Source organism: Trichechus manatus, unplaced genomic scaffold (assembly GCF_000243295.1).
Source record: "Trichechus manatus latirostris isolate Lorelei unplaced genomic scaffold, TriManLat1.0 scaffold00226, whole genome shotgun sequence".
Lineage (NCBI taxonomy): Eukaryota > Metazoa > Chordata > Mammalia > Sirenia > Trichechidae > Trichechus > Trichechus manatus.
The window spans coordinates 3495315-3522043 of NW_004444162.1; the positions used below are offsets into that span (position 1 = coordinate 3495315).

The 26729-nt window shown below is 35.9% G+C and overlaps 1 protein-coding gene across 1 annotated transcript in view; it reads right to left on the minus strand.

Annotated features, from left to right (window-relative positions):
- The window catches only part of RNGTT (RNA guanylyltransferase and 5'-phosphatase), a 212679-nt gene that overhangs the window by 134220 nt on the left and 51730 nt on the right, over positions 1-26729 (minus strand). The window contains exon 4 of the mRNA XM_004388994.2: positions 11243-11311. Within this exon, the coding sequence (XP_004389051.2) occupies positions 11243-11311 (69 nt within the window). The remainder of the gene's footprint in view (positions 1-11242; positions 11312-26729) is intronic.

A 26729-nucleotide genomic window follows, 5' to 3' on the forward strand; every position in this document is an offset into this window, starting at 1 on the left:
GTTATGCTGGCTTCATAGAATGAATTTAGAAGTGTTGCTTCCTCTTTTATGCTCAATACATTTTTGCAAGTCACAAAGTAGAAGTTACTAGAGCAAAGAGCAAAGAAGGATCCAATGCAAAACAACTCATGCTGCATGCTGCAGTACCCTAGAATAAGGAACAGGTAACTGAGAATGCTGCAAAGGGGTAACAGATTAAGGCAAAGGACTGAAAACAAGGAGACTAATTCAAAGTCTGTATGAGGAGCGTTTGAACCTCTAAGTTCCCTCCTTCGTTCCAGGCAAAAGGCAGGAAATACGTTGATTCTACCGAAAAAGAGAAGGAGAGAAAGAAGCTCCAGACCAGACTACTCAAGCGTAATAAAAGAGGGTAAAGCGCAAGTTCACCTACTGAAAAGTGGGCTCTAGCCCCCTTATCTTCTCTACTCTGAGAATGCTGGCAGCCAGGCAAATGCCACCAGGGCAAGAGACCAGAGAACTGGAGTATGGACAGACTGAAGAATCTCAGAGAAAACAGCTATACATTCTAACATTTCGACATCTCTTAATTTTAAAATAAAGGGTGAAAACATTTATACATATCTTAACATTATAAAAAACACAGGTAACCTCTAATATGCTATATTATTCGATCATATTCTATCATAATATTCTATCACTTACCTGCACTTAATTTTTAAAGCTGAGGTCATTAAAAGGTTTTAGACTTTCCCAGAAGAAAATTTCAGAAATGTTGGCAAATTGTACACAGTGAAGTTTTTGGCCTGATCTAAGGTCCTAAACTTGTCATTTAGAACTTGCTTTTAATAAAAAGCCAAACGAAGGAAGGTAATTTACAAATCTTATGAGGACATATTCCGAAATTACACTGGGTATTGGAGTCTATGACTATTACTTAGAAATGCCATATCAAGCTATGGTAACTATGGTAGCCTGGGGAAAAGGCCCCCAAAGATATTCAGGTCCTAATCCCTGGAACCTGTGAATGTTCCTTATATGGCAAAAGAGACTTTGCAAGTGTGATTAAGTTAAGGGAAACTGGCCTGGATTATCCAGGTGGGCCCTAAATGCAATCACAAGTATCCTTTTTAAGAGGGAAGCAGAGGAAGATCTGACACAGAAGAAGAAGGTAATGTGACCAGTGAAGTAATATCCTACATTCCTGGCTTTAAAGATGGAAACATGGGGCATAAGACAAGGTATGTAAGGAATGTAGCTCTAGAAGCTGGAAAAAGTAAGAAAACAGATTTTCCCCTAGAGCTTCAGGAGGAAGTGTGGACCTACCAACACCTTGTTATTAGCTCAGGGTGAAATGGACTTCTGGAACTGGAAAAGAGTAAACGTGTGGTGTTTTAAGCCACCAAGTCTATGGTAATTTGCTACAGCAGCTACAGGAAGCAAATAGAATAACTAAGTGTCATATTGTTTTCTAAATTTTAGTTCATGTATCACTCTCACACAATTTCTGCCAATCTGAATACCACTGTTACTATTATTTACTATTTTTCTTTTAAATTCACACTAAAAAAAATTAATAGAAACTTTATACCACTACGATAAACAGAAAATGGTTATCTCTTACTCTAAATAGTAAGTAGTCCTAAAATCTGATATAATAGAACTGAACCAATGATATTAAATTCCAGTAGATGTGTTGTTTATCATACCAACAATCATGAAGATGGTGCAGGACGAGGCAATACTTCATTGTGTTAAGCATAATGTCACTATCAGCCAGAGCGAGTCAAGAACAACTAACACCAACAGTGTTGTCTACTGGATAGTCTGAAGGGTAGGCCTACATTCTTTTTGTTGAAAGAGAAAAGATTAACAAGTCTTAGCAAAATATTAAAAACTAGAAATAAACAGACTTTGTCTTTACAATCATAGAGGCTGAAATAAACACTGGAATGGGACTAAATTTCTTATTGTGTCATTTAATGCCCTGTCCCTGGACCCATCTAAAATCACATCTTCTCCCACAGTGGAAGCTATACCTGTCTGTAATCAACTCTTTTCTTACCTTGTTATATACAAAAGACTTAGAGCAGCTGAAAGGGAAAATTAAAGTCTTTCCTTTTGAATATGCAATAGCAATCATAAAAAGGTCATTTCACCTGGTAAAGACAAAGAACTTGATGACAGTGCATAAGCACAATCATTTCAATCCCCAAAACTGGGATTTAAAGCCATAAAGAGAAATCCTAAGAGTCATAATGAGAAAGTTATAAAGAAAAGTCTGCTTTCTTTAGCAGATTACCATACAGCATTTGATAATGTCATTCAAGTTTACCTGTTTTAATAGAAACATACATTTTCATTTTTCAAAGGAGGCAGGAAAGTCATCAATTCCTGTGTAGAAGCTAAGTAGAGTCTTACCCGGGGCTTAGACAAATCAAAAGTCTGAAAATGGAATACATAGGACCTCTCTTGTAATAGTGATCTAAACTGAGGATGGCGTAGGAGTAGAAAAATCAGCTTTGGGGGTAGAATTTGAGGTTGAAATTGCAAAACCAAAATAAAAGAAAAAAAAGACCCCACAAAGGCTACACAGTTGAATATAATGAAATTTTGCATATGAGTGAGAAAATTGCCTCCTGCTTACACTGAATGGATTCATGCTAAATTGGGATCTATTCTGGATGGCATAGTTAATATATTTTATATTTAGAATACTCTTTAGAAAACTTAACACCAGTGTGGTAGGAAACCACTGATTTAAACAGAAAGAATAGACATGTGGCTAAGTATCACATCCCTCATACAACCAGATGCCATTTTGCCAATTAACAGTGAAGCCCTATTAAAGGGCACACTGCAAACTCAATGAAAGGTACCTATTAGTGCTAAAAATTAAGGGAATTAAAAGTTGTAATGTGTGCTTTTAAGAAATAAGAAACTAGGTGGAAAATGACCGTAAGAAATTACAACTACAAATGACACATACCAAAAAACAAAAAAGACTGAAATCATTAAAATTTCATAGAAAATCAAAAAGATGAACCAAAGACTAATAACTACCACAGTGTAATACTGTACCACCAATTAACACTTTACCAAATAGACAGTTGTAAAATATTTTTATAGTGAAACAAGTTTTTCACAAAACTAACCTAAGCATCTGATATGCTAAATTAATATTTTGGAAAAAACTGACAATTTCCAATGACGAACAACTTGTGACCCTTTCTAAGCCATTCCATGCACTGTATAATCTTAACAATTTAGAAGGTACCCTCTGATCTCATCATTCACGGAGTCCAAATTTGCCTACTGACTAAAATTTATTTGTAACCCCAAAATCAATACTCATGGCCGTTTGTGGTCATGCTGTAAGAGCAAATACAAATTAGAAGAGAAAAAAAAAAGAGGCTTACCGTAATTCTCCCTGTTGAAGAAAAAACAAAAGAGGCTTCCTCCACCCTCACTTTTCTTAGAGCATTTACTTTAGAAAACTTGTAATTGTAAATTCTTTCTCTGCTTCTATGAAATGTATGTAAAGTCTTTTTAAAGGCTTAATAAGCCTCTTGTCAAGTTTACATCCAGGAATGTTTTCTCAAGGACCTAGAAGCTATCTCTTTGAAATACAATCAATCAAGGAAGATAGCACCCTTTCTCCCAGTTTCCTGGGAGATAGGAGCCTAACTTCAGCTGGCACCTATCTCCAGTCATAAAGATATAAGAAATTTATTCTCTTCCTCGGATAAAGGCAATTAGCATACGCAGGTGGCTATCCTAAGTACAGGGTGAATTTAGGGTGAACTATGTATGCAAACGGTGCTGTTAAGTCCTCTTACTTGAGGACTAGATATCATTTATCTTTAGAACATGTATGAAATGAGTTGCATCTGCTTGCCTATATAAAAGGATAATATCCCTTTCTGTCTGTGATGCATATCACATTCTAGTTTAATGCTTATTAAATGATAAAAAGATAGAGAATCACCCCACCCCACCCCCCAAAAAAACCCTGTTCTCTTCCTCTCCTACTTTTGTGGAGAGTTTGTCTAAATTGGCAGATTTCTTTTTAATTACACTTCCACAACAATGCACTGATTGGTGAAAAAATTGGGTTACCAGATGCACACATTCCCATTTGAGGTTAAAGAAGGGCAATGCTCTCTGCCTTCTTGTTTCAACTCTCATACTGTAAACAAGTGTCCTTTTCACAATCTAAGTAGTGTCAGTTTTTTCACATATTAGTACTTTTTCTTGGTGATTTTACTTTTAAAATGCACCCCCAAGCCTAGTGCTAGTACTCCGAAGTTCAAGATACCTGTGATGTGCCTTAGAGAGAAAATAAATAGATGTGCTACGTAAACTTCGTTCAGGCATGAGTTCAACGTTAGTGAATCAACAATACATATTAAATAAGGTGTTTTTAAATAGAAACAAACATAAAACAAGGTATGTATTGATAGGCTGACGAAAATGTTGTGACCAGAGGCTCATAGGAACCTGATCCTGTATTTCCCCTAGAGCTATGGTTCAGCATTCACTAACTCATGTTCACAGCGACTTTATAGACCATAACTACCATGAAATAATGAGCACTGACTGCATGTAAAAGTAAAAATTCTATTGAAATGACAGCAGAAAAAATTAATAAGAACATAGTCATGTAGTATTAGTAATAACTTTGGTAAGAAGTCTATTTCATCTCTTTCAATTATGTAAACTACCATTTAAAAGATACACTGTTTTTGTTGTTGTTAAGGTGCCATCAAGTCAATTCTAACTCATAGCAACCCCGTGTGACAGAGTAGAACTGTCCCATAGGGTTTTCCAGGCTGTAATTTTTATGGGAGCAGATCACGACATGCTTCTTCCAAACAGCCAGTGGGTTGGTTCGAACCACCAACCTTTTAGACAGCAGCTGAGCCCTTAACCACTGCACCACCAGGGCTCCTTGTATTGTGTTTAGGAAAGTGAAATAAGAAAACTTCATTCTCTCTTTTATTAAAAATTCTTTATCTACCACATTTTCACCAGATACTGCCAGTGTTCTTAAGTATTGATTTACATTCACATATATTGATCAATATTTGCATACACTGGTAATATGTAAGACCAGTCAAATCCGATCAGCTAGGGAAAACCATAAGAAAGCATTTTCATTCCTTCAAACAAACATTTTATTTTCTAAGACCTACTGAGCCAAACATTATGGAGATTTAAAGAAAAAATAATAAAGTAAAGGTCTACTAACCTTAGAGAAGCCCACAGTTTATTGTATGAGACAAAAGCACAACCAAAGTGTGAGGTAGTAGCTACTTCTTTATCTACTGTACAAAACAGCAAGGTATCCTGAAGGATATATTTTTTGCTTTGAGAATAATGGTTTCAGTGATCTGTTTCAGTTCTAAAGGTGCATGGCAATTATGTTACAACTGTTCAACAGAAAAAGAGAAAAGAACATTCTTTATGAATTCACCATAAATTCCTTGGAATGGAGAGCACGGAAAAGACTGAATAAATATGCACAGGAATCCAAGATTCTAAGCAGACTCAAATTGCTTCTCTTTTAAGTCACAGTGTTAGTACACCATCTCTCCTGGACTAGTGGCCTGAGAATGAGATCAGCTGGCAGGTAAGAACACCAGAGAACCTGAGAAACTACATGTCAAGGAAGAAGAAAGGATGGGCTGGTGACCAGCACCTAGATTGTCATGAGAAAGATCCAATTCTAGACAAAGGTGTGAATGAGGCTAGAAATCACTTCTGACCAAGCCAGTCTAAAACGACAGAGGAATAGTTTTGTGATGTGCATGTACATGTGTGTGTTACCTAAAAGCTGTAACACTAGGAATCCATGCCTAGGTTGACATAGAAAAAACACAGCAACTACCTTTTCACCTTCTCCTCTACACCCTGAAATACTACCAACAGAGTTAACAGTGGTGGCATAGGAATACCTTCCTATCTTCAACGTCAACATGCAGTGCTGCAAATGCACAAAAAATGGGGTCAGCTGATGGACTCATCAAATTTTCATCTTTCTAGAATCTGGAGACTGGAAAAAGGACCCCTTGAATGGAGTGAGTTTAAAATCTCAAGGAACTATTATAAAATGGAAGCATCTACGAAATGAAAAAGATTCTTGCAATATTGCAATGCACTGTTATTTGGAAGGGAAAGGGGAGTAGGGGACAAGCTATTTCATTTGAATAATGAAGAAATGTAACCTTATTTTGTTCTGCCAGCTAAGGAAGAATAACCTGTCATCACATAGAGAATTACAATTCAACTGAGGACCACAAATGAAATAAGTACGAGTGCCATACGCACACAGAGAAAGGAGGAAGCAGGAAAGCACTGTCCAATACACATGCGGCTGTGGAGCACTCGAAAGATGGCAAGTCCCTGATGTGCTATAAGTGTAATATTCACACTGGATTTTGAATGCCTAATATGAAAATAAGAATGTAAAATATCTTAATAACTGTCTTATACTGAGTAAATATTGAAATGATAATATTTTTTAAAACACTGAGTTAAAGCAAATACATTATTAAAATTAATTTAAACTGTTCTTACTTTTCTTAATGTGGCTACCAGAAAATTTTAAATTACGTATGTCGCTGACATTTGTGATATGCATGTATTTCTGTCAGTCAGCACTGGTTTAACCCATTTAAAGTTTTCTTCCAGAATATTATTTTATCAAGTAGAAAAATAGGGGGGACTGGAGAGAAAGGATAGTATAGATAGCAAACAGCAGTTAAGAATCTACTGAAATAAAGCATTAAGGACCCAAATTGACATAATAAAAAAAAAGAACAGATAGCAAGGATGAGCCACTTAACAGACTTTACAGTGACCATTTAACAATAGGATGTCCCTCATAGACATGTATAATATGAAGGGACAAAGTACTAGAGGTGAAATTAAAGGCATGGGTTGAAGATAGATTTGGGAGTCAGCAACAGCTATAGGCATAAAAATGAACGTGTCTTCTATAAAAAGGAAAGGAGAATATAAATACTTTAGAAGACACAAAGAAGAATAGCTATCAGAAGAGAGGAAGAGACAGAGAAGGTCAATGCCCTAGAAGGCTTACTACAATTAGAGAGTTGGAGTAAAATTATATACCCTCTCTTCTTTTCAGTTTAATTGTCTAATATTGGTATCAAGTATGATGTATTAGATAAGTTTCTAATAATGTAAAATTAAATCTATAAACTAAGAGTAGATCTAAAACTTTTGGGAATTTCTGACATTTACATAAGTAGTCTTTAGCTACAAAGTTTATTGTACCTTTTCTCTAACTCTTCAATACATATAATAAGGAAGGATTACAATCAAGTTGCACAGAACTATGCAAACAGGTTATACAACTTAGGGCCAAGTGGGAGTAAATAGAACAGTAGGAGATAATAAGCATATTAGAGACTACTAGAGAATAACTTACTCAGTTTACAGCTGAAACAAAGGCCCCATAAGTATAAGGACCAGAGAGTTTGTAACAGCATCAGGTTCTAAACATCACTCAAGCCAAGAAACAGAAAGCATAAGTCCAAGAAGTGGGGGATCCATCAGAGAAGAAAGGTAAATAGAATTTTCAGGATGAGATAATGAAGTGAAATCCCAAGAGAGTTATGCAGCAAGAGTAGAAAATAATCAGCCACAACTGGAGCAAGAGAATGAGGGGTTTCAGAAGGAATGCCTTTAAGTAAAAACTGGATGGAATATATTACCTGACATGTCTGACTATACTGAAAAGGATTTAACAGTTCTTTTGGAGAGCTTGAGGGAAGAACTAGTGATAAATAATCTTAACATATGAAAATCTGAGGCAATTCCAAACTCTAGGTGAAAACAAAAGTTTATAAGAAAAAAATATATAATCATATAATATTGACTCACATGTGAGCAATATTTGTCACCATAAAATACTAATACTGAATATTCATTTAACCAGCATGTATATAATTATAATGGGATGATAGGAGAAGGAAGAGGTAATAGGATATTGGTGAAATAAAGGGCTCAATCCTGTTTTAAATAGCAGAAGTAAGCAGATCATGTGTTTTAAAAAAAAAAAAAAAACAAGAACAGCATAAAGAGATTTTGTAGAAATATGGGGGAAAGTAGCAAAAGAAAACAGCTGAAACAAATGAAAATGACAACCCCCCAAGAAGGGCACTTTAGGAGGGAAAAGAGTGGCAGAAGAGACTGCTCTGTTATCCCTAACTGACTTTTAAAATCATGAGCAACTATTATTAGGTATTTACTTTGAATTTACATCATTTTTCCCATAATAAAAAATATTACTTTATTTTGAACACACCAAAAAAAGACAGGGGAACTGTAAGAAATAAGACGGCAGAAATCCTCAAGAAAATATTACACCCAGATCCAAAAGTATATTTAAAAAAATTATATATATCATGACCAAGTAGCATTTATCCCAGGAATGCAAGGATGGGTCTCAATATGAGAAAAATCAATGTAATTTGTTACACTAATGTCATAAAAAAGGAAAGTCACATGATAATCTCAATAGATACAGGAAAACCAACTGTTAATTCTCAAAACCTACTTACGATTTAAAAAACATTTGGAAGAATAGACATAGGAATTTCCTAACACGATAAAGATCATCTAATAGAAATCTACCATAAACATACATAAAGAGAATTTGGCTATGCTCTTTTTGAGGTTGGGAACAAGACAAAAATGTCTCCTTCTCTCCCATTCAATCTGAGCTTAAGGTGAAGGCAGTACTTAAAAGTCCTGGCTAATGTAATAAATTAGACAATTATTAGAACTAAGAGTGCTCAACAAAGCAATAGTGTACCTAAGAGAAAATAAGACACCGTTTACTATAAAAATAGAAAATGACAAATATCTAGAAATTAATCTAACAACAACAATAAAAAACTTAAACTCTATTATAGAGAAGGGTGTCCCTGAATGATACAAACAATTAACACACCTGGCTGCTAACCTAATGGTTGGCAATTTAACTCCGCCCAGAGGCTCCTTGGAAAAAAGCCCTGGTGATCTACTTCCAAAAAATCAGCCAATGAAAACCCAGTGGAGTATAGTTCCACTCTGACACACATGGAGTCATCTTAAGTTGAAATCAACTTGACAGCAACTGGTTTGATTTAACTTTATAAAGACAGTAATTTTCTCCAAATAACTCTAAATTCAAAGCAATTCCAATTAAACTCCTAACAAGAATTTTTGGGTAACCTGACAAAGTGATTCTGAAACTTTTATGTTAAACCAAATATCCACAAATATTTCAGAAAATCCTGGCAAAGAACAGGGAGATTTACTTTACAAGATACCAATTACAACATCACTGTAATAAAAAGTGTGATTACTAGAACAGGAACAAACTAATAAACTGACTATACTAGACATCCCAGAAAGAGACTCACCTAATTGTGAGGCCAATTCTCTTATATACACTAAAATCTCACAGATGCTTGAGTCTGAACCATGAGCTTAGTACACTGAAATTTATTGTAATTACTGTTATATTTATACTGTATTTCTTTCAACCTTGGGAGACTGGGCCTAGAAAATAATGGGAACTCAAAGATCCAACTTTCATTTTCCTAAGACAGCGCTTTCTATAATGTCCTTCCCCAGCCTCAACTCTCCTCTCATCTTTGATCCCCTCCTCTTTGCACCACAGAAGATTAGATTTTTCCCTCTCCATTTGGCAAGAGAGGCTGGAAGGAGGACAGAAGCCAATCACAAAGCATATCTTACTTAAATTTGCATTTTAGCAGTTTTTACTATATATCTAAAGCATATATGGAGCCCTGGTGGCGCAGTGGTTAACAGCTACGGCTGCAAATGAAAAGATTGGCACTTTGAATCCACCAGCTCCTTGGAAACTGTATGGGGCAGCTCTACTCTGACCTATTGGGTTGCTGTGAGTTGGAACTGACTCAACCGCAACAGGTAAAGCATACCTAATACACTGTTTAATACATGGTGTCCAAAAATACTAGTTCCCTCCCCCTTCCTTCAGGTATCCAGTCTGATTATCTCTATATCTATATGGAGCCCTAGCTGTGCAGTGGTTAAAGCGATCAACTGCTCACTGAAAAGTCGGTGGTTCAAAACCACCAGCAGCTCCGTGGGAGAAAGATGTGGCAGTCTGCTTCCGTAGAGATTTACAGCCTCGGAAACCCTATGTGGTTGCGATGAGTCAGAAATTGACTGGATGGCAGTAGGTTTCTTGGGGTATATGTAACTTTATAACTAGCTCATACCCTAATTTCTAAGGGTAGAGTTAATGAAAGCAAAACGAACTACCTGGTAAGGTGATAGCCTGTAAAGTACAACTCTTTCCTATAGAGTACTGGTTCTCACACTTGAGTGTACATCAGAATCACTTGGAGAGCTTGTTAAAATACAAATTGCCAGGTCCCATCCCCAGAGTTTCTGATCAGTAGGTCTCCGAGACCCAAAAATTCGCGTTTATAACAACTTCCTGGATGGTGCTAATGCTCCTCCTCCACAGGCCACACTTTGAGAAATACTGCTCCATAGAGCAATGATTCTCAGCTGAGGGCAATTTCACCCTTAAGGCGACATTCAGCAATGTCTGTGTTGGCTGGCATCTAGTGAGCTGCTAAACATCCTACCATGCCCAGGACAGTCCCACACAACAAAGAATTATCTGGCTCCAAAAGTCAATGGCACTGAGGTTGAGAAACCCTGCTATAGAGTAAAACACAACCTCAAATAACATGATTTGACCTTTAAGTTGGTGAAAATTTTTCAGTGAGTTTCAGAAATTCAACATGGAATAAATATTCAAAGAATTCCATTATTCTTCAAGTACTGATAACTCTTTGAATTTTACTTAACAGTAAAATCAAGTTTTAGAAATATTAATACTTAAAGATATACCAAGCTACAGAAGGAAATAAGAATTTATGTAATATTGTATAGCAGATGAAAGAAATATAACATTTATTTCATAAGAATTATAAGAAAACTAATTATATCAAGACAACTTCCTTGAAAAGTAATGATCAATAATGTTTTATTTCTTAAGCTGAGTGAAAACACACAGGTATTCATTTTAGTATTCCACATATTTACATGAAACACTTTATAATGAAAAATTTGTTTTAAGAAAAAGTAGTGATCTCAGCAGTAATCAATCCTAAGTATATATGTGAGGAAAATATACTACCCACACACACACACACACACACACACACACACACACGAGTTTATGTGTATATACACAGACAAATGAACTTACTCCAGGAGGCTGAAAAATGAGTCCATCCATTTCATGGCTGACTTCTTTGGCAAAACTTCCTTCAAGTAGCTATAAAATAAATATACAAGTACTTTTTAGAAATATAATAATCATTTTTAAAGCATTTTACTTCCTACATAAGCTGTATAAAAATTTCTTAGTATATAAACGTTAAGAACTTAAAGTGGGGGGGGGGGTCCTCAGGGATCTAGGTTAATACACTGTAAGATTTAAAAAATAAATAAATAAAGATTTCCATTCCATCACAGACTAGACATCCTAAAACAGCAGTCCTAATATAACAATCAAAATGATGAATCAAATATTAAAAACAAATTTTTAATGCTTTGCTGAGCCGGCACAAACGAAAAGGAAGATACGATATATAGGCCAAAAACAAAGTGAAAGTAGAAAACCTAGGAAGTAATAAAGGAAATAAAAAACAAACAAACATACACAAAGGAGACAGCAATGAAATTTGCTTGGGAATGGGTGGAAAGGGCTAAACTGAACACCTCCCCTGAGAATCTGTAACCACAAGCGAGCTCAACCATGGGAGTTACAGTACAAAGACACATTATCTGTGCTTTCCAAAAACTCAAGTAGAGAATTTTTCAACCTTTCTCCTTTATCCTACTTCTTGTTGTTTTGTTTTTTTGTCTTTATATATATTTTTTCCAGCAGAGAATTTCATAAGAGATATGCAGTACAAAATACAGTTTTTAAAATGCCATTTCTACTAAAGAGTCCCTGGGTGGTGCAAAGGGTTAATGTGCTCAGCTGCTAACCAAAAGGTTGAAGATTCAAGTCCACCAGAGGTGCCTTGGAAGAAAGGCCTAGTGATCTACTTCCAAAAAAATCAGCCATTGTAAACCCTATGGAGCACAGTTCTATTCTGACACTTATGGGGTCACGATGAGTTGGAATCGACTCCATGGAAATTGGTTTCGATTTACACTCTAATCAGTTCTGATCAAGTAATTTTAAATGCTTATTTTTCACAAATGTGTATTATTTTGAAGAACTCAACATGTTTATCACTGATGGAGATCCTAAACTTTGATTTCTGCATTTCTGGGAAGAGAACAGACTATACTTTGACCGAGTCAGGTAACGTCGTGTTATCCAAAGTCTGGCCATCTGAGAGAAAATTCATATATCTGTCTCCAAAATTGCACATACGTTGTGTGCTATAAATTCCTTTTATCACAATCACATCCTCTTGAAACCACTATATTACAGGGATATTACATTCTAAAAGCAACAACTAAAACTTTAAGTATGTTCCACATACAACAAAATCTGTGATTCTCCTACAAACTGACTTCATCTCTACTATTTCACTCTTTAAAATCTGTAATTTCTCTAAACTCAGGGCAGTTCAGTAACGAAAAATAAGGGCAACCCTAGTTTCCAGCTGCTTAATCCTACAACCAATTTGAGCTTGAATATATACATTTCCTTCAAATTGCAATGTTCCTGGTGTTTTCTTTTTTCTCCTCATCAAAACAGTACGAAAGGAGGACACTGGAAAATTAGGATTCTCAGAGCCTATTATCCAGAGTTTAGCCAAATGGGCACAAATTTCAGGATATTTTTGAGATTCATACATTTGCGTACAAAATGTCTCTAATTAAGAAAACTGCTTCATAAAGCTTGATAAATTCATAGCACAAATTCTGCTGAGGAATGATGCAATGAAAATTAAATACCCCCAAATGTATATTTTACTAAGAAAAAAAAAGACTATAAGAATCTTTATTCTTCTTTTATTGCAGGAACATCATTTACAGCAAGTAAACACAGCTTTTCTATTCTTAGACCAAACTTCTAAAATTCATATAATGGACGATCCCTGTATATAAAGCATATATTTTATACATATAAATATATATATTAAATTAACAGTATAAAGTATACAGTTGGCCAGACTGTAGATAACATACTACCTGTTGCAGAAATTAAATTAATTTTACTTTTCATTTTACTCTAACTTTTTATGAATGAGAGAATTTAAGGGACTAAGAAACTTACTAGATCAAAACAAGAGATGGTCTTTTGCATTATCCTAAACAATATTTCTTACTTAACACATCAACATTTACATTATTACTTTCATGTATTAAAGATCTACTATGAAGTGTTGTTATGCTTGGTGCTTAACATATATCATTCAAAAATATAATTCATCATAAGATATGTATTGTTGAATTTTGTATTATTATTCAATTCCAGAAAACTAAGGTCATCAGAGATTAACCAACTAGCTTCAAGTCAGACAGCTTAAAAAATAATAACACTCAGACTTCAACTGGAAATAAGAAAGAGGGGGGGAGTCTTCTCTAACTCTCTGAAACAAATGTCCCAAAGATTTCCGCAACTTACTACACATATAGGTCCTCCAGTCACCACTGAAAACTACAGTCTTTAAATGTGTTGTAGCATATAGAATGAATAAGGTGAATACAAAGGAAGGCAAAATTCTTGGAGAGGATAAAAGGTTGTTTAAATCAACTTTCAGGGACAGAGATAAAAATCTTAAAATTTTATTAATATTTTATAACTTATTGATTTATTAGTTCATATTTAAAATCATGTATTCAAAACAACATATTAATTTAGAAAAACTGCTCTTTTTCCCATTCACAATACTTGAAAAATTTATCCATGTCTTCATCATTAGAGCCCATATTTAAAAGTCATTTAACACATTTCCATTATTTTTGCTGCTGTCTCTGAGTTACAACATGCTTCAAATTGTATGTGAGGCTATTACTGCAAATGTTATCGCAAGCTACAAGTACCGAATGAATAACATAATGACAGTTTTTTTCTTCATTTGTTCAATAGGTCTATATTCTTGTCAGTGTTTTGCTCTTTAAAGTTATCTTTAAAAGGCTGGCTTAAGAGAAAGTTCCACTTTTACTCACAATGTAAAAAGTAGCAAGAATATTACTTCCACCCTAATAATAAGAAAAAGGCAGATATTCAATAAAATCATTACATTTTTAAAGGTCAACAAAGAGCTGAGGTCTTAAGGCAACCGGGTGAACTGAATTTCAAGTCCCTCCAAAGAAGGATGAGACATATGAACTGATTCGCCTTTGGGAAAGCATACGGAGGAAGTGGTAGCCATAAAAGTGTGTATGAAGAAAACAACTAAAAGTTTGATCTATCCTTAAAAACCAAGTGTGGACTAGTGTACTCTTTAGAATTTTGGAAGCCACAAACAAAAAGAAGCTCACAGCCACTCACTAGCTCCTTTCCCCAAGGTTCTATCAGGATTCTAAGAACACTGGGGGCATAGCAGGAAACATGAGCAAGCCCCACTTTGGTTGCATACAGACATTAAATCCCACCTGCTTTCCAGACCACTCCTGTTAAGAAGCAAACACCATCTGAGAATAAAGTGATCTGTAGCTATACAAGAGGCAGTAAACACTCTTGGGCCAAGGATATTAATTACGTTGATAAAAAGCAGAAAAACTTGCTCCTGCCAAAACATCCTACCTATGCAAGGCAAAGTTCAGCTGACAAGGAGAGGACAGACACACTAAGAAAAACCCATCTCTGAGGCACAGGTGCTCAGAGCCTGCTTAATACTAAGACTGGAGGAGGAAAACTGAGAAAACTCCACAGTCTCGAGTCTGGCAGAATGAAAGCAACAGCCGTTTCCATTGAAGAAGCACACAAGAGCACAAAAATAGACCACTCTGTGGTACAGGTGTACAGAAAGATAAAAGTGAAGCAGGAACATTGAGGAACACCGCCAGTTGCTGAAGGAATTTGAAGTCTTTGGGGCACTAAAGATTATTATAGCAAAACAAACCCATCTTAAATATAGAACAGATTGATTCAACTACCATCACTCCCAAACGAAGCCCACTAACAAAATGAAAGAAGAGGAGGTATGCCCCCTATTGGGTATAAAGCCATTTATCCTAGTCCAAATTGTTGATACAGAAAAAATGAATGCGTGGCATCCCATAAAAATTCTCTCACACTCTCTCCCTCCTTCCCTCCCTCTCTGTTTATCTCTCTCTCTCTCTCACACACACACACCCCCTAAGAATAAATGGTCTACCAAAAGGTCAACATTACTCTAAAGCAAAGAAGAGAAGATAAGGGGGCAGGGAAACTAGAGTACTGGAAATGGAATGACCAGAACACATTAAAGAGAATGCTGACACATGGTGAATAATGTAACTAATGTCACTGAACAATTTGTGTAAAAATTTTCAAATGGGAACCTAAATTGCTATGCAAACTTTCACTAAAAGCACAATATTATTAAAAAAGAATAAATGGTCTACATTCAATAGGTAAGGCAATGAACAAAACAAGACACAGAGATGACTCATATTTTAGAATTAATCAGATGAAGATTTTAAAATAAATTTAACACTTTAAAGCATCTAGTGGAAAACATGTATGAACAGACACAGAATTTCAGCACAGAGATGGAAACTATAAAAGGAGACAAATGAAAATGCAAGAAATAAAAAAGCACAATGTTAGAGAAAAAGATATTAATTAACATGATCCAATAAGAATCATAATCAATGGGACTATCAGCAGACCAGATATAGCAAAGGAAAGAATCACTGAATTTGAAGAAGATAGGTGTGTAGCAGTTTTTCCAACTGAAAGACAAAAGGAAAAAAGTGGGAGGGAGAACAGAGCTGAGAATCAAAGAGCTGAGTAACTACACCAAAAGATATAACACACACTCACTTGGAGTGTGATAAGGAAAAGAAGGGAGCAAAAGAAACTGAAAGAAAAAATGCCTCAGATGACCGCAAAACTGATTAAAAACAAAACAAAACAAAACACCACAGACACAGACCAGTGGAAAGCAAGAGAATCCAAAGAATGATTTAAGAAAAAAGTACACCTAGCTTCATTAAAGCCAAACTCTTGAAAACCAAAAATAAAGATTCATCAAAATTTAAAACATCTGCTCATCAAAAGACACTGTTAAAGAGAATAAAAAGACAAGTCACAGGCTGGGAGAAAATATTTGCAAATTATATATCTGACAAAGAACTTGTATCCAATACATACGAAACCTCTCAAAACACAATGATAACAAAGAAACAAAAACACACAATTAAAAAAAAAAAAAAAAGGGCAAAAATTCTCACCAAAAGTGCCAAAGAATGGATGGCAAATAAGCACATGAAAGATGCAGAAAATTGTTAATCACTTACGGAAATGCACATTAAAACCACAATGAAATAGCATTTAGAATGATATGAAAATATTCTTATTAGAATGTTAAAAAATTTTTAAATGAACATACTAAGTGCTGGTAAAGATGTAGAGCAACTGGAGCTCTCATACACTTTGGGTAGGGATGTAAAATACAACTGCTTTGGAAAGCACTTTGGCAGATTCTTCAAAATTTAAACATACACTTAGCACATGATCCAGCCGATCTATTCCTATATATTTTTCCAAGGAAAAAAAGTATATGTCCATATAAACACTTGTAACAAATGTTCATATCAGCTATATTTGTGATAGCCGAAAAGGAATGAACTATTGATATACACAATAACATGGATGAATCTCAAAATAATTATGCTACATGAAAGAAGCCAGACAAAAAGAGTACATACTATATGACTCAGTTCATATAAAATTCTAGAAAACACGAACTAATGTACAGTAACAGAAAGAACATCACTGTTGCCTAGAAAGGAGGATGAGGATATGAGGCAGAGAGAAAGCAGAAAGAGGGATTACAGTGGGGCACAAGAAAGTTTTGGGGGAGGTGGATACGTTTTACTATCTTGATTCTGACGGTGGTCACAAGTATATGCAAATGTCAAAACTTATCAAATAATACACTTTTTTTTCTTTATTTTTTTATTGTACTTCATGTGAAGTAGTTTCTCGTGAAACAGAAGTACACATGTTGTTTTATGACATTGGTTAACAACCCCACAACATATCAACCCTCTAACTTCTCAACCTTTTTTTTTTTTTGGTGAAAATACACGAAGCCAAAGATACACCATTTCAAAAATTTCTACATGCACAGTTCAGTGACATTGACTACGCTCTTCCAATTGTGCTGTTATTCTCACTTAAGATGAAGGCTTACAGAACAAAATAGTTTCTCATTTAACAGTTACTACAAATGTTGCCCTATGACAATGGTTAACAATCTCACAACTCATCAACAACATCCCTACTCAATCTTGGGTTCCCTATCACCAGCTTCCTTGTCCCCTTCTGCCTTCTGGCCCTTGTCACTGGACTCCTGCACCTCGTTAGTCTCATTTGGTTTTACGGGGCTGTCCACTCCCAGGCTGAACAGTAAACCTCGGAAGTAACTTCACCACTGAGCTAAAAGGGTGTCTGGGGACCACACTCTCGGGGTTTCTCCAGTCTTCTTTAGGCCAGTAAATCTGGTCTTTTTTTGTGGGTTAGAATTATGCTCTACATCCTTCTCCAGCTCTGTCCAGAACCCTCTGTTGTGATCCTGGTCAGAACAGTCAGTGGTGGTAGCCGGGCACCATCTAGCTATACTGGGCTCAATCCGGTGGAGGCCTTGGTAGCTGTGGACCATTAGTCCTTCGGACTAATCTTTTCCTTGTATCCTGTTCTCTTCATTCTCCCTTGCTCCCGAAGGATGAGACCAGTGGAGTATCTTAGATGGCCGCTCACAGGCTTTTAAGACCCCAGACATTACTCACCAAGGTAGAATGTAGAGCATTGTCTTTATAAGCTGTGTCATGCCAATTGAGCTAGATGTTCCCCGAGACCATGGTCCCCACAGACCTCCGCCCAGCAATTCAGTCCCTCAGGGAGTTTGGATGTGTCTATGGGGCTTCCATGACCTTTCCTTGTACAAGTTGTGCTAGTTTCTCCTGTATTATGTACTGTCTCACCCTTCACCCAAGATACCACTTATCTATTGTCTATCAAATAATACACTTTAAACATGTGAAATTTATTGCATGTCAATTTTACTTTTAAAAAGCTGTTTAATAAACAATGAACTCACGATTTTTAAATAATGTATCTCCTACCTCAGTCCACTGTAAGGATTTAGAAACAAAGCACCAATGAACACACTTAGTGCCTAGATCATAGATTCTAAACACCATTTTCCAATAACAGTAACCAAGGTTCCTTGGAGAAATGGTTGATTTCAGGGATAGGGAAGGGAAAGTAATAGACGAGCCAAAGACTGATAGGGACAAATTAAGAGGACAAGGTAGACAGCCTAAAAAGGTTCCTACAGGCCAAGTTTGGGACAATTTGAGCATCCCAATGAATAATGACAGAAACAAATTATAATGTACTTAATGAAAAAATAATTTTTGAGTCCATACTGATTAGACAGGTAGGCAGGCAGGCAGACAGACAGACAGGAAGAGAGATGGGCGAGTCTCATTAACGAATGGCAAGTAATAATTAAAAATAAAGAAAGGATTAGAAATATTTTGCAACCACCATAGTAATAATTGATTCAGGTAAGAATTATCAATAGATGCTAAAAACAATGAGTTAAGTAATACTGGGGAACAGTATGTCTCAGAGTATCATTCTACAGATTAATTAACTGCTATCAAGGAAAGCTACCTTTATAATGAAGACATGTGACAGACAACACAGTACCTAAATAATCAAATAAGAAATCACTTCACCTATAACAGTACAAACTTATATCCTGTGCTTTCTGATATGATATATATTACTTTGATAGTCACTGCCAATCACACACTTGCTCTTTTGGTTCACAGCCCAACTAAATGCAGCATAACTATTTTGAGTTAGTTCATCCTGCTTTTTCCATACACTTCAGAATTCCAACTTGTTCCAGAGAGCTAACAGTGTCAAACATTTCATAAGTAATGCGTTCTGGTAGATTTAATATACCTCTTTAAATCTTTAAATACATGCAAATTCAGCTAACAAAATACTGCACTGTGATGAAAAATTATGGAATCATAAAATCCTCCAAGATGAATGGGCACTATAAAAATCAGCATCTTCCTTTTTTCTTCCTGGAATTAATCCAAAAGATATAAATAGAATGGGAAGCATTTTTGTAAAATACGGAAGACAGGTAAAACACCTCAGAATCCAACATGAATCTTAAGGCCACCAAAAGCTAAGAAAACCAGGCAAGGGATGAAAAGGGGGAAATTGGACAGGCTATAGAGAGACAGCTCGGAAGCAAGAAGAACCAGCAATGGCAAATCTAAGAAAGTTAACCAATGTGAGGGGCACATGCTGAAATGCAAAATCTATATCTCTTATTTGCAAATATGAGAACACATAAAAGAAAAAGAAAAACAAAAAACAACAAACCGAACTCAATGCCTTCAAGTCGATTTCAAGTCATAGCAACCCTATAGGATGGAGCAGAATTGCCCCATAGGGTTTCCAAGGAGCAGCTGGTGGATTCAAACCGCTGACCTTTTGGTTAGCAGCCAAGTTCTTAACCACTGTGCCACCAACATAAACATGGATAAATTTGCAGACAACAAGAGAAGATCTTAAACCTAGTTTTCCTCAGGGTGTCAGAGTAGAAAGGGCTAAATGTAGACACAACATACATGATATTTATGGTAACCACTCTGTCTCTGACTCTGGTGGCAAAGAACAGCCTTTGCATTGCAAAATCTAGCTAGCCTGAACATCTCACCTTCCTCTCTCACAGTGCACTGAAATCAAACTCTTGCAAACAGCCTGCTCAGGAGAATCTATGTAAAGCAGCTATGTAAAGATACTAAAAGAAATAAAAGATGGGAGAGATGGGAGAAAGATAAATAACAACAAAAAAAAAAAGAACAATAAAAATTTTGCCTCAAAACAGAAGAAAACTGTAATCAAACAAGTTACCACAAACTAAAAAAAAAAAGAAAACTTCATGAAACAATGTATAAAACAAAGCCACAAAGCAGAAATGTTGGCAAGAAAACCAGAGGGTATCAAATGTGAACTACCAGAATATAAGCAGGAAATACATGGAAGAAAAAAAAAATCATCACAGAAGGAGACAAAATTAGAAAACTCATACACTCTGTTGCAGATGAAACATGAGAAGTGTGATCAAAAGGAAATGAAATAAATGTTCTTTCTTTAATGAGCAAGAAAATGTTATCAATACAAGATAGACAAAGGAAATTCATCATACGCATAATTGGAATCACTACAGAGAAACAGTCATCATAGAAGAAAAACAAAATAATACAGTATTTTAAAACATATTCAAGAAAACTTTCCTGAAATAAAAAAAAGCATGAATCTACCTATTACAAGATAACATTACATGCCAGGGAAAACTGATCTAAAACAGTAAACAGTTGGACAAATCCTAGATTACAAGGCTTCAAAAATTACAATAAGAATTCTGTTGGCAGTCAGACAAAAGCATAAAATCTCTAGTAAGAGGAAAATTTTCAGATTGCATCAGACTTTTCGAAAGCAACATTCAACACCAGAAAACAATAGAGCAAAACTTAAAAGTTGTAAAAGGGAAAAAAAAAATCATGACCCTAGAATTAGATATTAGATAATCTAGTGAAATGGTCCCTCGAATATAAAACCAATAAACAGTTCTGAAATTCAGGAAATATTTGTTCCCATGAGGATAAATTTCACCCAATCTAGAAAGAGTTGAGTAAACTATGGCCAAAAGACTGGAGATGGGCAGTGAATATATTTATATTTGCAACTCTAAACCTATTACAAAATTAATAAAGAACTAAGGGGACAAAAGAAAATGTATATGCTCTGACAATATAAAATTGATTAACAAAAAACCTAGGAGAGAAAGGAGGAAAGAAAGCAGAACCAGAATAAGAATGTTACTTGCTTCTCCTATAATAGCAGAAACTTAAGGATATCATTTTAAGCTGGCAAATTAAGTAATGAAAATATATACATACTTAATAGGAAGCAATCTTAAGAAAACAAAAACAAAGAAAAATAATACTAACTAAAATATGATGGTAGAAGAGAAGAAAGGGAAAGAGAAAAGAATACACTGACATTGTCATTGCTCAACAATGGTAACAGAGGACTATGCACTTTGTATAATTATAAAGATAACCATTACAACAAAAATATAAATCCTCCCATATACCAGAAAACCAACACAAACACACACTCAAGCGAAGCAAACAGGTCATGTAGCCAAAGCCTTTAAAATACGCCTTTGGCTACATGTAATTCTATATTGGCTTAACTAGCCTTTAAAAAAGAAAAAGAAAAACAAACTTCATATGAGATCAAAGACTAAAACCCAACATTACTGATATAAAAGAAAGTGATTCAAAAAAAAAAGAAACAAAAGAATATGATGAGTAAAGGCATATCAGGAAAATGAAGAGGGGGAAAAAGACCCATAAATCCAAATCTTAGTATTGTATTATAAAAGGTTGAATTCCAGTCAAAAAGTATTAAATAAGAGAGACACAAGATTAATGCTAGGATGCAATCCATAGTGAAGATATAATAAATATTTATGCACCAAATCATTCAGTTACCAAAAATCATAAGGTAAGACCTACTAAAACTATAAAATACAAAGACAGACATGATCTAATAGGGAAGCTCTTAAGTCCACTAAAATAAGTGGACAAAAATCAGTAAAGCCATGTGATGGTTAAGATTGTGTGTCAACTTGGCTGGGCCATGATCCTCAGTGTTTTAATGGGATCACTCCCATGACTGAATATACTGTGAGTAGCCAGTCAGATGAAAGGGGTGTGGCCCGCATCTGGATATAAGCAGACACTCTGGCTTTTTACTCTCTGTGGATCCTGCGGCTGCCTCCTGTCATCTCATCTCTGGTTCTTGAGACTTGAGCTGTCAGCCTGTCTGCCGAACTTGGGATTTGTTGATCTTCACAGCCTGTGAGCGGAGCCCTTCTCTCACCTGCCAATCTTGGGCTCGCCAGCTTCTGCGGCTGCGTGACTTGGAGGGGGAGAGGCCTCTACCCTGATCCACGGACTTGGGATGTTCTAGCATCTACAATTGAGTGAGCTGTTTCCTTGACATAAATGTCTCTCTCTATATATATTTATACGCTTTACTGGTTTTGCTTCTCTAGAGAGCCCCGCTTAAGACAAGCCATAAAATATCTATATAACCAAATTAATAAAATGGATACAATTTATATCCATTAAACACTATACAATGAAATTAGAGAAAACATGCACTTTTTTAAGAAACCAAGACTGATTTTTTTTTTAAGTATTCATTTACTAGGCCACAAAGAAAAACTAAAAAAATCCAGTAATAGAAACAATGAAGATTAAAAAACCCCACTGCCATTAGGTCAATTCCAACAGGTAGCGACCCTACAGGACACAGCAGAACTGCCCCACAGAGTTTCCAAGGAGTGCCTGGTGGATTCAAACTGCCAAGCTTTGCATTAGCAGCCACAGCTCTAAACCACTATGCCACTAGGGTTTCCACAATGAAGATAACATTCTCTATTACGCAATAACACAAAACATTAAAAAGAAAATGAGTAAGCAAAAAGGACTCTATTCTCTGGAAAATGAAAAACTATGTCTTAAATAACTCCTGTATCAAAGAATATATACAAGTCAAAAATCACAAAATAACTAAAAAACAAATAAATAAAAATAGTACATATAAAAAAGTTATGAGACACGACTAAAGCAATCTTCTTGTTGTTTGGTGCTGTCACATCTGTTCCGACTCATAGCGATCCTATGCACAACAGAACGAAATACTGCCCGGTCCTGCGCCATCCTCACAACCGTTGCCATGCTTGAGGCCATTGTTGCAGTTACTATGCCAATCCATCTCGTTGACAGTCTTCCTCTTTTTCACTGACCCTCTACTTTACCAAGCATGATGTCCTTCTCGAGGGACTGATCCCTCCTGATAACGTGTCCAAAGTATTTGAGGCATAGTCTCGCCATCCTTGCTTCTAAGGAGCATTCTGGTTGTACTTCTTCCAAGATAGATTTCTTCATTCATTTGGCAGTCCATCGTATATTCAATATTCTTCGCCAACACCACAATTCAAAGGCGTCAAGTCTTCTCCAGTCTTCCTTATTCACTGTCCAGCTGTCTCATGCATATGAGGCGACTGAAAACACCATGGCTTGGGTCAGGCACACCTTCGTCTTCAAGGTGACATCTTTGCTTTTTAACACTTTAAAGGGATCTCTTTCAGCTGATTTGTCCAATGCAATGCATCATCTGATTTCTTGAGGGCTGCTTCCATGGGTGTTGATTGTGGATCTAAGTAAAATGAAATCCTTGACAACCTCAATCTTTTCTCCATTTATCATGATGTTGCTTATTGGTCCAGTTGTGAGGATTTTTGTTTCCTTTATGTTGTGGTGTAATCCATAGTGAAGGCTGTGGTCTTTGATCTTCATCAGTTAGTGCTTCAAGTCCTCTTCACTTTCAGCAAGCAAGGTTGTGTCATTTGCATATCACAGGTTGTTAGTGAGTCTTCCTTCAATCCTGATACCCTGTTCTTCATATAGTCCAGCTTCCCAGATTATTTGCTCAGCATACAGATTGAATAGGTATGGTGAAAGGATACAACCGTGACATACATCTTTCCTGACTTTAAACCATGCAGTATTCCCTTATTCTGTTCGAACGACTGCCTCTTAAACCATGTACAGATTCCTCATAAGCACAATTAAGTGTTGCAGAATTCCCATACTCTGCAATGTTATCCATAATTTGTTATGATCCACACAGTCGAATGCCTTAGCACAGTCAATAAAACACAGGTAAATATCTTTCTGGTATTCTCTCCTTTCAGCCAGGATCCATCTGACATCAACAATGATATCCTTGGTTCCACGTCCTCTTCTAAACCTGGCTTGAATTTCTGGCAGTTCCTTGTTGATATATTGCTGCAGGCGCTGCTGAATGATCTTCAGCAAAATTTTGCTTACAAGTGATATTAATGATATTATTCAATAATTTCCACATTCAGCTGGATCACCTTTCTTGGTAATAGGCATAAATATGATCTCTTCCAGTCGGTAGGCCAGACAGCTGTCTTCCAAATTTCTTAGCATAGACGAGTGAGCACTTCCAGCGCTGCATCCATTTGTTGAAACATCTCAACTAGCATTCCATCAGTTCCCGAAGTCTTGTTTTTCGCCAATGCCTTCAGTGTAGCTTGGACTTCTTCCTTCAGTACCATCGGTTCCTGATCATGTTACCTCCTGAAATGGCTAAACGTTGACCAATTCTTTTTGGTATAGTGACTCTGTGTATTCCTTCCATGTTCTTTTGACGCTTCCTGTGTCATTTAGTATTTTCCCCATAGAATCTTTCAGTATTGCAACTCAAAGCTTGAATTTTTTCCTCAGTTCTTTCAGCTTGAGAAATGCTGGGCATGTTCTTCCTGAATGCTCCTTAGAAGCAAGGATGGCACGGCTTCGTCACACGTACTTTGGACATGTTATCAGGAGGGGCCAGTCCCTGGAGAAGGACATCACGTTTCGTAAAGCACAGAGTCAGCAAAAAAGAGGAAGACCCTCAATAAGACAGACTGACACAGTTGCTGCAACAATGGGCTCAAACATAGCAACAATGGTGAAGATGGTGCAGGACTGGGCAGAGTTTCATTCTGTTGTACACAGGGCTGCTGTGAGTGGGAACCAACCTGAGGGCACCTAACAATAACATATTTTAAGTAAAAACTTACTTGTGAGCTCTACAGGTATTCTAATATAAGAAACGCTAAGCTGAAGTTTTTCTCAGATAATTTATTGGATCATAAATGCCCCGATAAAAATAAAATTTCATTCAGTTTTCATTAGGTAGGTAGTTACTGACTACCTACCAGTGCTAGAGGAGTACTTTGGTGGCAAAAATGGTTAAGCGCTTGACTATTACCTGAAAGACTGGCGTCTGAACCCACCCAGAGATGCCTCAGAAGACAGGCCATCTGCTTCCAAAAGGTCACCACCTTGAAAATCTTATGGAGCAGTTCAACTCTGCATACATGGGGTCACCGTAAGTCAGAATCGACTCTATGGCAACTAACACCACCACCATCACCACCACCACCACCAATGCTAGAAACAGCTAGCACTAGGAGTACCAGGGAATCAATGATAATATAAGCCTAGGCCAATATTCCTAAATAATAGCTTCATTTTAATTTGATAATGTCTAAAAATATTTAAATACAGTGATATAGTTAGCCATTTCTCGCCGTTAATCTTTCTTCAGAAACACAGTTCTACTTAAATTACCCAAGATGTTTTTAAAACATTTCTAACATGGGAACATTTAATTGTAGAACCTAGTGGAGTATGTGGTCAATTATCCTAAACTAAGATACATTCCTTTTCAGAATTATAATTTTCTTGATTATTTTCCGTCCAGTTAAACTAAGAAGACAATTGGATAAAAGGTAAAACAGTAGAAACAATATATCAAATGGTTTTTAAAAAAGCATGATACTGTTTCATAAGGTTTTACTTATAAAATTTAAATTCACTTAGTTCTGAACATAATCTCATCATCTGAATACCATCTGAAATAACCTACAGAAGGCATGTAAGTTTCCAAGGACCAAAGATGGGTGGAACCAACAAAGGTTCTATCAGATGATGGACTTTGAATTGATTATTTTATATATCTATGAATCAGAAAGTAATTGGAAACTAAATCATTATAAATGCGTGAGCAGAGAAAGATAATGCAAAAGGGCTTGAAATTAGAACCATGAGAAAAAAATGAAAAACTGTAAAATTATAAAGCAAAAAAAGGAATCTTTTAGAAATAATAAGCAAATAATAGTTTAGGACTACAGTGGAGAAGAAAATGAATCTGCAATGTTACAGAGTGGCAATATCAACTCATTACAGTATGGAAAAATACACCAAGAGAACAGTTAAACGAGAAAAGAATAAACTATCTCTACCTTTCTGTTCTGGTCTATTCTACTAGCATCAGATAATTTCTGAGCAGATATTCCCATACAGCCTCAACTGACTGCCTGAGAATACTTAATATAGTAGCTTACATCTGCTGACTTCTTTTATGTCCTTCCATAACTCCCTTAAAATCCAAGGTTTAGTTTTTCCAATCTACCAAAATGGAAATTAGCACTCACCTGGATATTATTCTTTATTACTTCTCATTCCCAAAGTCCACCTTCTAATTCAAGTTAAAATTACTTAATGCTTCTGAACCCTAAATATTCCTCTAATCAGTACAAAATCATTCTACATCACAAAGTCAACATTATTATCTTCTTAAAAAAGAATGATTTGATTTCCATTACTTACCAATTGTACCTAAACAACTGTGTCATTAAAGTTAAGTAATCAAAATCTATATGCCTTTTGGAATGCTATCACTGGCTCTTTCACTAACCCATATAACTGCAATTAAGATTAGGAATAATAATTCTAGGGATTCCTATCATAGATGTCAGAAAAATCTGAAAACAATTTCTCTAAGAAATATAGTTTATCATTTTTGGTTGTTGTTAGTTATA